The 12,980-nt window shown below is 43.7% G+C and overlaps 1 protein-coding gene across 1 annotated transcript in view; it reads right to left on the reverse strand.

The window, feature by feature from the left end:
• The window catches only part of LOC137377673 (uncharacterized), a 50,603-nt gene that overhangs the window by 23,538 nt on the left and 14,085 nt on the right, over positions 1-12,980 (reverse strand). The window contains exons 2-4 of the mRNA XM_068047586.1: positions 9,457-9,594; positions 2,807-3,014; positions 507-621 (exon numbers count right to left, since the gene is read on the reverse strand). Coding sequence (XP_067903687.1) covers positions 507-621; positions 2,807-3,014; positions 9,457-9,594 — 461 coding nt within the window. The remainder of the gene's footprint in view (positions 1-506; positions 622-2,806; positions 3,015-9,456; positions 9,595-12,980) is intronic.

Genomic DNA, 12,980 nt, shown 5'->3' on the forward strand with positions numbered 1-12,980 from the left:
ACCTGGTCAGGCCTTCATGTGATTACAGACCCACAACCATGTGGTTAACTCTCAACTGCCCTCTCACATGGCCTAGCAAGTCACTCAGTTAAGGGCAATAAGATAGGGGAATAAATACATCCGTGAATGAAAAAAAAAAGTGAAAAAATAGAAAGACACATAGCGGCACTTTGATCACATGCCTGCACCTGAGCAGAACAATACATTGTGTTAAATGGTTCGATGCTTCTGTCCTTCAGTGCATCTGCTGTATTACAATGAGCAATGCCACATATAATTAATACATGAATCCTGCTGCATCCAGCACGCACTTCTCTCACCACACTCAGACATCACACTTCGCTACAGAAGCAAAGTGCTGAGTGATTCTGATCTGTTGCCTGAAACTAACCAGTTTTTCCCCCTTTAACCCAGACATTGAAACTCTGATCAACTTGCTGCCTTGCTTGCTGAAGAATCGGATTCGGTACTTCGATAAATACTTAGATATGGAGCGTGTGCCTTACCTCAGAGGGGCAAACTCCATTGGAGAGTGATGAGAGAACGTGTTGCGAAGATTTCCCTCCTGATTCTGCGAGGCTAAGAATGGAAGAGCTGGGGACACCCTGCTTTCCTGCAGCTCTGTTGGGAGAGCAACAATCCCCTGTCAGCACTCTCTACTGAAATGATTATGCACAGATATAGTATCCCAAATAAAAGTTAAACCCAATACAATATGGCAGCAAAAACTGGAGGACAAGTTCAAAAACCTCTGAGGGCGTTTGTGACCCCAGATTCAAGTAATCCTTTCACACTCGGCATCTTTTCATTGAAGAAACTTCAAGGGTCAGAGTGGCCTCCAGGACTAGTTTCGATTGCCGGAGAGAGTCTGGGAGGAATTTCTCAAACACTTTTCCCCCAGATTGGCCTGCAATTTTTCACCTTTCTAGATGATCTGGCAGAGGCAGCTGAACAGACAGTCTGAGTCTCCGTGAGCTGCTCACACTTGTTAGGGGTGAGGCAGAAGAGGAGCTGTGGAACTTACCTTTGCACTGATGATCCTGGAGTAGCAAAACACTCATCACATATCGATGTATATAAATTTACTGCACAGGAAGCCATTTAGCCCATTGTGTCGGTGCTGGCTGAGAAAGTGTTACCCAACTTAATCCCACTTTCCAGCTCTTGGTCCGTAGCCCTGTAGGTTCCAGCACTTCAAGGGCATTTCTAAGCATTTTTTAAATGCAATGACGGTTTCTGCCTCTACCACCCTTTCAGGCAGTGAGTTCCACACCCCCCACCACCCTCTGGGTGAAGAAATTACTCCTCAACTCCCCACTAATCCTTCTACCAATTACTTTAAGTCGATGTCCCATGGCTATTGACCTCTCTGCTAACAGAAATAGGTCTTTCCTATCCACTCTATCGAGGCCCCTCACATAATTCTACACACCTTAATTAAATCTCCTCTCAGCCTCCTCTGTTCCAAGGAAAACAACCCCAGCCTTTCCAATCTTTCCTCAGAGCTAAAATTCTCCATTTCTGGCAATTCTCGAGTCCTCGCACAATCACATCTTTCCTAAGATGCGGGGGCCAGAAACGTACAGAGTACTCCAGCTGCAGCTTAACCAGCCTTTTATATAGTTCCAGCATAATGTCCCTGCTCTTATATCCTATGCCTCGGCCAAAAAAGGAAAGTATCCAGTAGGTCTTCTTAACCACCTTATCTTCAGGGGTCTGTGGACATGCACTCAAGATCAATCTGTTGCCTTGCCTTGTTTGTTCTCCCCAAGTGCATTATCTTGCACTACTCCAGATTGAATTCCATTTGCCACAGTTCCGCCCATCTGACTATTCCATTGATATCTTCCTGCAGTCTACAGCTTTCTTCAGTTCAACCACAAGGCCAATTTTTGTATCATCTACAAACTTCTTAATCATGCCCACTACACTTAAGTCTAAATCATTGATATGTACCTCAAATAGCAGGGAACCCAGTACTGAGCTCTGCAGAACCCCACTAGAAAAAGCCCTCCAGTCACAAAAACACCTGGCGACCATTATCCTTTGCTTCCTGCCACTGAGCCAATTTTGGATCCAATTTGCCACCTCCTCTTGGATCCCATGAGCTTTTACTTTTCTGACCAGTCTGCCACGTGGAACCTTATCAAAAGGCCTTGCGAAAATCCATATAGACTACATCAAACACGTTTCCCTCATCGACCCTCCTTGTTACTTCCTCAAAAAATTCAATCAAGTCAGTCAGAAATTACCTTCCAGTAACAAATCCACACTGATTGTCCTTAATTAATCTTTGCCTAAGTGACGAATAATACTGTCCCTCAGAATGTTTTCCAATAATTTGCCCACTATTGAGGTTAGGCTGACTGGTGTGTAATTACTCATTCTATCCCTTTCTCCCTTTTTAAACAGGGGTGCAACATTTGCAGTCCTCCAGCACCAAGCCTGTAGCCACAGAGGACTGGAAAATGATGGTCAGAGCCTCTGCTATATCCTCCCTTGCTTCTCTTAACAGCCTGGGATATACTTCATCCAGGCCGAGCGATTTATCCACTTTCAAAGATGCTAAATGGTTTCATATTTCCTCTCGATGTGTATCCCATCCAATTTTTCACAGTCCTCCTCCTTAACTATGTCTGCATTGTCCGCCGCTATTTAACGATTTTAAAATTTGTAGGCAAAAAACATAGTTTCAAGCAAGAGTGAACTCTAATTCTGTCACAGCAGTAACCCTTTCGTAAAGCAGGAAGGCCAACAGATTTGAGAATGGGTCACTGCCCATAACTCTTATCATTGAGTCACTTACCAAGTGTTTGTCTGGGCTGGTGCTGTCCGAAGTCCCTCTGGGCACTCATCGATTCTTCAGTAATGGTGATCATCCCTTCCTCAATGGTGGGGAACTCCTCAAGGGTCTGTTGGTGCTTTGCAACAGCCAGCAGCAGCTGAGGCACAGACACTGAAGTCAATCCCCCAATATCCGGTTCTGTCTGCAGATGGGACCCTGTCTCATTGGCCTATGGAGAAAACAGGGAGCACAGCAACTGACTTTGATGAGCACAGCTCGCACTACAGTCGCATCGGGTCCACGGCACAGAAACAAGACATGTGGCCCAACTGGTCTCTGTTGACATTTATGCTCCACACAAACCTCCTCCCACCTTCCTCTCTCCCGGTCAGCATATCCTTCTATTCCTTTCTCCCTTGAGTGCTTATCTAGCTTCCCCTTAAATGCATCTGTGCTATTCGCCTCAACCACTCCCCGTGGTAGAACATTCACACTCTAACTGCTCTCTGGGTAAAGAAGTTTCGTCTAAATTTCCTTTTGAGTTTATTGGTGACTATCAAATATTTCTAGCCCCTAGTTCTGGTCTACTCCGCCAGTGAAAAATTTTCTTCACATCTACCCTATCAAAACCCTTTCATTATCTTAGAGACCTCTATCAGTTGCCACACATTTAGTGTTGAACTGAACAGACTGCTTGTGTTTCCTTTAATGCAGTTGTGCTCAATAAAGGACACAGAAAACAGTAACCAGAATGATGGAAGGAAATAGTAGGATTGGTTTAGAAGGAGTAATGGTGCAAATTGGGCACATTCTTACATAAATATGGGTCCCTTGAGAGGCTGACACAGGAGAAATTATAATGCAGAATAAGGAAACAGCAGGTGTTAAACAAATAATGTGTCTCTCTTCACAGTAAATGACACAAAACGCACACCAGAAATAGTGGGGAACCAAGGCTCTAGTAAGAGAAACACATAAACGTAATTAATATTAAAGAAAATAACTGCAGAAATTAATGTGACTGAAAGCTGGAAAATCACTAAAGCGAGTCAACAGGTCCAAAAAAAAAATTAACAAGGCTAATGAAATATTAGCCTTTATCTTGAGAGGTCTCAAATACATTGGAATGGAAGTTTTGTTACAGCTGTGCAGAGCTCTGGTTAGACCTGCTGCTGCTTGTAGCTACTACAACCAGGAGATCTGCTGTCATAGTATGTCACACTTGTCTATCCTGTGCCATCCTCGCACAACCACTGTAGCTCGTCAGCAACCGCTCTACAACGTCCGTCATTCAACTACGCCTAGGTCGATCCCTCTTTCTGCTGCCCTCTACTTTGCCCTCTAAAAGAGATCTCTGTAGCTCTTCAGCTCTGATCAAATGGCTGAAAAATGATTAGACTCCATCTGGAGTAACTGCGTTCAGTTCTGGGCTCCGCACTTTATTTTTATTCATTCATGGGTGCCACTGGCTCGGCCAGTATTTATTACCCATCCCTAATTGTCCTCGAGAAGGTGGTGGTGAGCTGCCTTCTTGAACTGCTGCAGTCGATGAGGAGTAGTTACACCCACAATGCTATGAGGAAGGGATTTCCAGGATTTTGACCCAGTGATAGCGAAGGAACGGCGATACAGTTCCAAGTCAGGATGGTGTGTGGCTTGGAGGGGAACTTGCAGGTGGTGGTGTTCCCATGTATTTGCTACCCTTGTCCTTCTAGGTAGAGGTCGCGGGTTTGGAAGGTGCTGTCTAAAGAGCCTTGGTGCGTTGCTGCAGTGCATCTTGTAGATGGTACTGTACAAGGGAAGGTGCCAGCAATCAAACCAGCACTAAAATAATTTTTGTTGATGGTTCCTCTACAGTGGAGAACAGGATTAGAGAGACAGGGTCTGGATTACATGTACATGATCATCATGGAAAATCTATTAAAGACCTTGCCTTACAGCTACCAGCGAGTCTAAGTGCGCAGGGTGCAGAACTAGCTGCGGTCATTTTGTGGTGACGCAACCACACGTTTCTCCCACCATTTGATTTATATATTTTGACAGTATGTATGTGTGAAACAGTTTAACCGAGACCCCCGAAGGAGATAGGAGGGCCGATGAGTTGGCAAAGATGGGGGCCCCCAAGTTCCCCGTCTGGCAGTGCGATGATAAAGACTGGAGTAACTGATCAACCTGTGTGAAACCACTCAACACTGGGGGTTCTTGGCTCTATTGTGTTGCAAAAGATGATGTCGACGCCCCTTGGCTCTGTAACGTGGGCATATGGGGGCAAGAAGCATCAACCAACACAGTTACCCCAGCATCTGAATTACCAACCCAGCAACATCAAGTGGCTGATTTCCCTTGCCCTGCCTTAACTGCAGGACCAGGAAATGGACTTGCGATCATAAAAACTAATAAAATTGTATATGATAACATACAGTATGAGTTGGTACCTGTAATACGGAATATCTCAGATCTCCAGCTACCTGACTGGTGCCCTGAGAAGACACGAGGGTTGTATACATACGGTTCATGGATGTTCGAACCAACCTGGGAAAATCTGAGGCAAATTGATGCTGGACAGGTGCCAGTTTAGATAGTGTCATAGAGAGATACAGCACCAAAACAGGCCCTTCAGCCCACAGAGTCCGCGCCAACCATCAACCACCCATTTATACTAACCCTACACAAATCCCATTTTCCCCCTCACATCCCTACCTTCCCTCAATTCTCCTACCACCTACCTACATAGATAAATGACACCCAGTTGGAGGACTTCGCAAGTCACACAAAGGATAAAATTAACAGGTGCCAATTCAGAAAACTTGTTAAGGTATGGAAAGGTCAGGAGTATGTAAATACAGGATCTATGAGTATTGCAGTAGTATTGGAAATACCTGTAATTCCAATGGATAAGTTAGGGATGAAATCATACAAAGTAGAAAATATAAGGGGAAAAAATTACATAAAATACTATGATATATTATCCTATGCTGTAGAAATTGGAAAAGATATAATTGGGACAACATTGTCCGAATGCCAGGTGATTATATGTATCCTATATATAAAACAACAGAGTCAAAATGTGGATTGAATGCCACTGTAAATTGCACTATGGAGACTAGGAAAGCATTATCAGGGCTAACCCATGTGGTCTATATGGGAAAGGGGAGATATTGCTTAACCACCAGAGCGAAGGAATACCAGTATGGACATAACCGGACTTGCCCAGTGAGCAACCCATACGTTTTGCTTCAACCTACAAATACCAACTAAAGTAGGGAAGATGGAGTTGGTAGACACATAAATGGAAGACAGAAACAATAACTGTGACAGAAAGTATTAAGGAGGACTTGATACATTACCTCTGGGAATACGAATATACTATTCAGCCATTTCCCACACATTTGGGTAAAGAGAGACAGCAGCTAAAAGCCATTGGTGAAGTGTACTACAATCTGGAACAACAGGGGAAGAAGCTACAAGATGAGACTGGCGAGATAAACGATTCTACTTGGTGGGAGGACTTATGGAACTGGGGGTCAAATGTGCAGCTACACCCCTGGTTTAGAATTATCTCCCATGTCCTGATAGTGGTTTTGGGTATCATGGTGTTATATGTGACACACTTAATTTGGAAACTTAAAAAATCAATTAAGGAATGTGAGAGGACGTATGAACACAGGTTGAACACCTTATAGGCAATCAGTATTCGAACTTGCTCTTTAAAAAGATAGACAATTGATTATGTAACACAAGCATAATTGTATAACTTGAGTGAACATTGAAAATGAATTAATGAATGATCAATGTACTCTAAAACAAAATCGCGACTGTATTATGTTAGCATAAGTGATTATGTGATAGTGATGCTGAAATTGTGCTTTCTTTAACATTGCATTATGTATGCTTTTCCTTTAGAAATGAAATACTGACTGTACAAGGGCACGATTTAGAAGAATGAGTAACGTGATCCATAATAAATTAGAAAATTTATAAGGATCAAAGGGGGGGGGGGGGGGTGGGGGATACTGTAAGCTCTGAAAAGTTGGTCAAGTAACGCTTTATACCCAGCATGCTCTAAGGCAGATAAAGATAAGTGCAGAACTTGCTGAAGTAAGCTAACAGACATGTCGAAGCTTGTGGTTAGGGATATGTGACCGTTAGACTAGACTGTTGAACAAGAATGGATAAAAGAGGAACAGATAGAGGTGGTTATTGTAAACAAGTCTGGACTTCTGTCCAAGTGGCTGAATGGCTAATGCTTGCCTAAGATGAGATAATGCTTGAAGATTTGTGCAAAACAAGATCATGTGAGTCATGGATTGAGCAAGGAGCCTTCAAAGAATATATAAGGGTTAACACTGGAGGGTATTTTCGGCGAGAACCCGGGAACAACTCTCGAAGGCAGGACCCTGAATCTGGAGGCTCAGTGATCAACCGTGACAAGAGACTGATCACCTCTGTGTTGATGGGTAGTATCTTGTACAAGAAGTGAGACTTGTACTTATTTTGTGTCTAAATAAAACTGTTGTAAGCATTTGTATGCTTTAAGTGATTTTAGCACTAATAAAGTGAAGTTATACAAGCCTTTGGTTTTAGTGCATCTTTGTCTGTCACATCAGTTGCTACCCTACAGAGAAAAAGGGTCAACAGTACACACTGCTGCCACTGTGCGGTGCTCGTGGAGGGAGTGAATGTTTGTAGATGGGGTGCCAATCAAGCGGGCTGCTTTGTCCTCGATGGTGTCGAGCTTCTTGAGTGTTGTTAGAACTGCACCCATCCAGGCAAGTGGAGAGTATTCCATCACACTCCTGACTTGTGCCTTGTCGATAGTGGACAGGCTTTAGGGAGTCAGGAAGTGAGTTACTTGTCGCAGGATTCCTATCCTCTGACATGCTCTTGTAGCCAGGGTATTTATATGGCTATTCCAGTTCAGTTTCTGGTAAATAGTAACCCCAAGGATGTTGATAGCAGGGGATTCAATGATTGTAATGCCATTGAATGTCAAGGAGAGATGGTTAGATTCTCTCTTGTTGCAGATGGTCATTGCCTGGCACTTGTGTGGCACGAATATTACTTGCCACTTCTCAGCCCAAGCCTGGATATTGTCCATGTCTTGCTGCATTTCTACACGGACTCTTGATTCTTGATAAGAAAGGGGGTGAAAGGTTATCGGGGGTATGGTAATGTGGAGAAATTAGTTCAGCCATGAACCTATTGAATGACGGTGCTGGCTCAAAGGGCCTACTCCTGCTCCTAATTCGTATATACGGCTGTTTGTTTGTTCGTATGGACTGCTTCAAATCTTGAGGAGTCGCAAAGGATATATCAGGAAGGATATACTGGCCTTCGAGAGGGTGCAGTGCAGATTTACAATACCCTTTGTGTGAAAAGTTGCTTCCTAACTTCATTCCCAAATGGCTTTGCTCTAATTTGAAAGATATGCCCTTTGTTCGGGACTCCTCCACCATAGGAAATAGTTCCTATCTACCCTATCAAATACCTTAATCATCTTAAACACTTTGTTTAGATCAGCCCTTAATTTTCTATACTCAAGGGAATACAAGCCCAGTCTGTGGAATCTGTCCTCAGAATTTAATACTTCTGGCCAAGTATGAGGTTGGGGTCAATTGAAAATTTTAGAACTGAGATTGATAGATTTTTTTTGTTAGGCAAGGATATTAAGGGATAAGGAATGAAGGCGGATAGATGGGATTGAAATGCAGATCATCTATGATCTCATTGAATGGACTCCCCCTGTTTATCAAGACAAGTGTGCCACCAACTGAACCAAGCTGACATCTTGAGACCATCTCCAACAAGTGAAAATCTAACCATCTCCCCTTGACGATCAACAGCATTATGATTGCTGAATCCCTCACTATCAACATCCTTGCGGTTACCATTTACCAGAAACTGAACTGGAAACAGAGGCTGGAAATTCTGCGGCGAGTAACCCACCTCCTGTCTCCCCAATGCCTGTCCACCATAAAAGGCATTAGTCAGAAGTATGATGGAATATCTCCACTTTCCTGGATGAGTGCAGCTACAATAACACTCAATATTCTCGACACCACCCAGAACAAAACAGCTTGCTTGATTGGCACCCCATTCACCACATTCAACATTCACTCCCTCCACCACCAACGCACAGTGGCAGCAGTGTGTACCATCTACAAGATGCACAGCAACAACTCACCAAGGCTCCTTCGACAGCACCTTCCAAACCCGCAACCTCTACCACCTGTAATGACAAAAGCAGGAGGCACAATGGGAACACCACCACCTCCAAGTTACACCCACTGGAACGATATCACCGTTTCTTCACTGTCACTGTTAAAATCCTGGAACTCCCTTCCTAACAGCACTGTAGGTGTTACTACACCACATGACTGTAGCTAGGCCATTTCAGAGGGCATGTAAGTCAACCACATTGCTGTGGGTCTGGAGTCACGTGTAGGCCAGACCAGGTAAGGACAGCAGATTTCCTTCCCTAAAGGACATTTGATTAGGGATGGGCAATAAATGCTGGCCTAGCCAGCAACGCCCACATTCCGTGAATGGAAAAAAAAATGGAAAACTTCACTGTGCAAACTGAGTACTGTGCTGGGTCTGGATATAACTAATTCAGAGAGTACCTGTTATCAACTCAAACATTCAGCCAGTTCCCTTCGCCACAGTAATACCTGCTTTGCTCTCTGGACGATTGCCTCCCCCAGTGAGAAGCTACTCACAATGGACAGGTGAGTCCCACTTTCAGGGCTGCTGGCTTGGCTGACCTGCTCCTCCATGCCACTGGTCAGCGGTGGCGTTGTCGCTATCATCTACAAGAGACAACACATAGCAACTGCGTAAAAATACATTTATTATGAGAGCGAGTCAGCATCACAACTTTCTGTTGTCATGTTTTGTCCCATTTTTTGTATCAACTTTTTCAGGCTATAAATTTGTATGTCCACATTTTTAACGGTTAATGCCAATGTAGACCTTTCACTGGGACGTGCAGTCTGTTCACACAGTTTTCTCCTAATGCATTGTGAACATTTTTCATCCACCATTCTTTTCCTCAGTAACTGAAATTTCCGATGTTCCAAATATATTTAAACAAATTTTTTTAAAATGGTATTTCACAAAATGATTAAATGTATCCCTTGAATTGCCATGTGTGGCTTGTCACTTCAAGGATTCCCCTTCTCCAAAAAGCCTGGCCTGGAGTTGATTCTTTAACAAAAGATGTGAAATGTAAGCTGAATTTTGATTGGGCTGTGGCAGCATGGATAACACATTGGCTCGGGAACAAAAAGCAGCGAGTAGTGGTGAACAGTTGTTTATCAGACTGGAGGGAAGTATACAATGGTGTCCACCAGGGTCGGTGTTATGCTCTTTTTGATATATATTAATGAGTTGGACTTTGGTATAGAAACACAGAAAAACAGGAGCAGGAGTAGGCCATTCGGCCCTTCGAACCTGCTCCGCCATTCAACACGATCATGGCTGATCGTCCAAACTCAGTATCCTGTTCCCGCTTTCTTCCAATATTCCTTGATCCCTTTAGCCCCAAGAACTATATCTAACTCTTTCTTGAATATATTTAATGATTTGGCCTCAACTGCTTTCCATGGTGGAGAATTCCACAGATTTACCACTCTCTGGATGAAGAAATCTCTCCTCAGCTCAGTCCTAAATGGCTTGCCCCTTATCCTTAGACTGTGACCCCTGGTCCTGGACTCCCCCGCCATCGGGAACATCCTTTCTGCATCTAGTCTGTCCAGTCCTGTTCGAATTTTGTAGGTTTCTGAGATCCCCTCTCATTCTTCTGAACTCGAGCGAATACAAGCCTAATTGACCCAATCTCTCTTCATATGTCAGTCCTGCCATCCCAAGAATCAGTCTGGTAAACCTTCGCTGCACTCCCTCCATAGCAAGAACATCCTTCCTCAGATAAGGAGACCAAAACTGCACACAATACTCCAGATGTGGTCTCATCAAGGCCCTGTATAATTGCAGTAAGACATCCTTGTTCCTGTACTTGAATACTCTCGCTATGAAGGCCAACATACCATTTGCCTTCTTAACTGCCTGCTGCAACTGCATGCTTACTTTCAGCGACTGGTGCACAAGGACACCTAGGTCTTGCTGTACCTCCCCTCTTCCCAATCTATCGCCGTTCAGATAATAATCTGCCTTTCTGTTTTTGCCACCAAAGTGGAGAACCTCACATTTATCCACATTATACTGCCATGTATTTGCCCACTCACAGTGGGCGGCACAGTGGCGCAGTGGTTAGCACCGCAGCCTCACAGCTCCAGCGACCTGGGTTCAATTCTGGGCACTGCCTGTGTGGAGTTTGCAAGTTCTCCCTGTGTCTGCGTGGGTTTCCTCCGGGTGCTCCGGTTTCCTCCCACATGCCAAAGACTTGCAGGTTGATAGGTAAATTGGCCATTATAAATTGCCCCTAGTATAGGTAGGTGGTAGGGAAATATAGGGACAGGTGGGGATGTGGTAGGAATATGGAATTAGTGTAGGATTAGTATAACATGGGTGGTTGATGGTCGGCACAGACTCGGTGGGCCGAAGGGCCTGTTTCAGTGCTGTATCACTAAATAAAAAAAAATAAACCTGTCCAAATCACACTGGAGTTTCTCTGCATCCTCCTCACAGCTCACACTCCCACCCAGCTTTGTGTCATCTGAAAACTTGGATATATTACATTTAATTCCCTCATCTATATCATTTATATTGTGAATAGCTGGGGTGCTAGCACTGATCCCTGCGCTACCCCACTAGTCACTGCCTGCCACTCTGAAAAAGACCCTTTTATTCCTACTCTTTGTTTCCTGTCAGCCAACCAGTTCTCTGTCCATGTCAGTATCTTACCCCAATGCCATGTGCTTTAATTTTGCACGCTAATCTCTTATGTGGAACCATAATGAAAGCTTCTGAAAGTCCAAATACACCACATCCACTGGTTCTCCCTGATCTATTCTACGAGTTACACCCTCAAAAATTTCCAGTAGATTTGTCAAGCATGATTTCCCTTTCGTAAATCCATGTTGACTTTGTCCGATCCTGTCACTATTTTCCAAGTGCTCTGCTATTGCATCTTTTATAATGGACTCTAGCATTTTCCCAACCAGGCTAACTGGTCTATAATTCCCTGTTTTCTCTCTACCTCCTTTTATAAATAGTGGGGTTACATTAGCTACCCTCCAATCTGTAGGAACTGTTCCAGAGTCTATAGAATTTTGAAAAATGACCAGCAATGCATCTACTATTTCTAGGGTCACTTCCTTAAGTACTCTGGGATGTAGATTATCAGGCCCTGGGGATTTATCAGCCTTCAATCTCATCAATTTCCCAAACAGCATTTCCCTGCTAATACTGATTTCATACAGTTCCTCCTTCTCACTAAACCCTATGTTCCGCAACATTTCTGGGAGGTAGTTTGAGTCCTCCTTTGTGAAGACAGAACCAAAGTATGTATTTGGTCTGCCATTTCTTTGCTCCCCATTATAAATTCCCCCGTTTCTGACTGTATACAGAACATGATTCCAAGGTTTTCAGATGTTGTAGAACTCGAAAATGTCAAACAATTAGCAGGTTAGTAACAGAATTCAGGAGGACGTAGATAGACCGGGGAAGTGGGCAGATGAAATTTAACACAGAGAAGAATGAAGTAGTACATTTTGATAAGGACAATGAGGAGACAATATGAACTAAATGATATAATGTAAGAGGGAGTGTGGGTTCAGGGAGACCTGGAGGCGTATGTACACTGTTAAAAAAACAAACAGGGTCCTTGGCTTCATTAATAGAACTTGGGAAGGATGTAAAGGCATTATAGAGGGTGCAGAAAAGATTTACGAGAATGGTTCCAGGGATGAGGGACTTCAGTTACCTGGATAGATTGAGGAAGCTTGGGCTGTTTTCCTTGGAGGAGGTTGAGAGGAGTTAAAACAGAAAGTGCTGGAAAGACTCAGCAGGTCTGGCAGCATCTGCGTTGAGAGAAACAGAGTTAACATTTCAGACCTGTTCTGATGAAAGATCACAGACCTGAAACTTTTCTCTATCCACAAATGCTGCCTGACCTGCTGATTGTTTGCTAAATTGGTTCGTGGGATGACAGGGTTGTCCGATGATGAGAGGCTGAGTAAAATGGGTCTATATTCTCTGGAATTTATAAGAATGAGAGGTGATCTCATTGAAACAG

This window comes from Heterodontus francisci, chromosome 1 (genome assembly GCF_036365525.1).
Source record: "Heterodontus francisci isolate sHetFra1 chromosome 1, sHetFra1.hap1, whole genome shotgun sequence".
Taxonomy (NCBI): Eukaryota; Metazoa; Chordata; class Chondrichthyes; order Heterodontiformes; family Heterodontidae; genus Heterodontus; species Heterodontus francisci.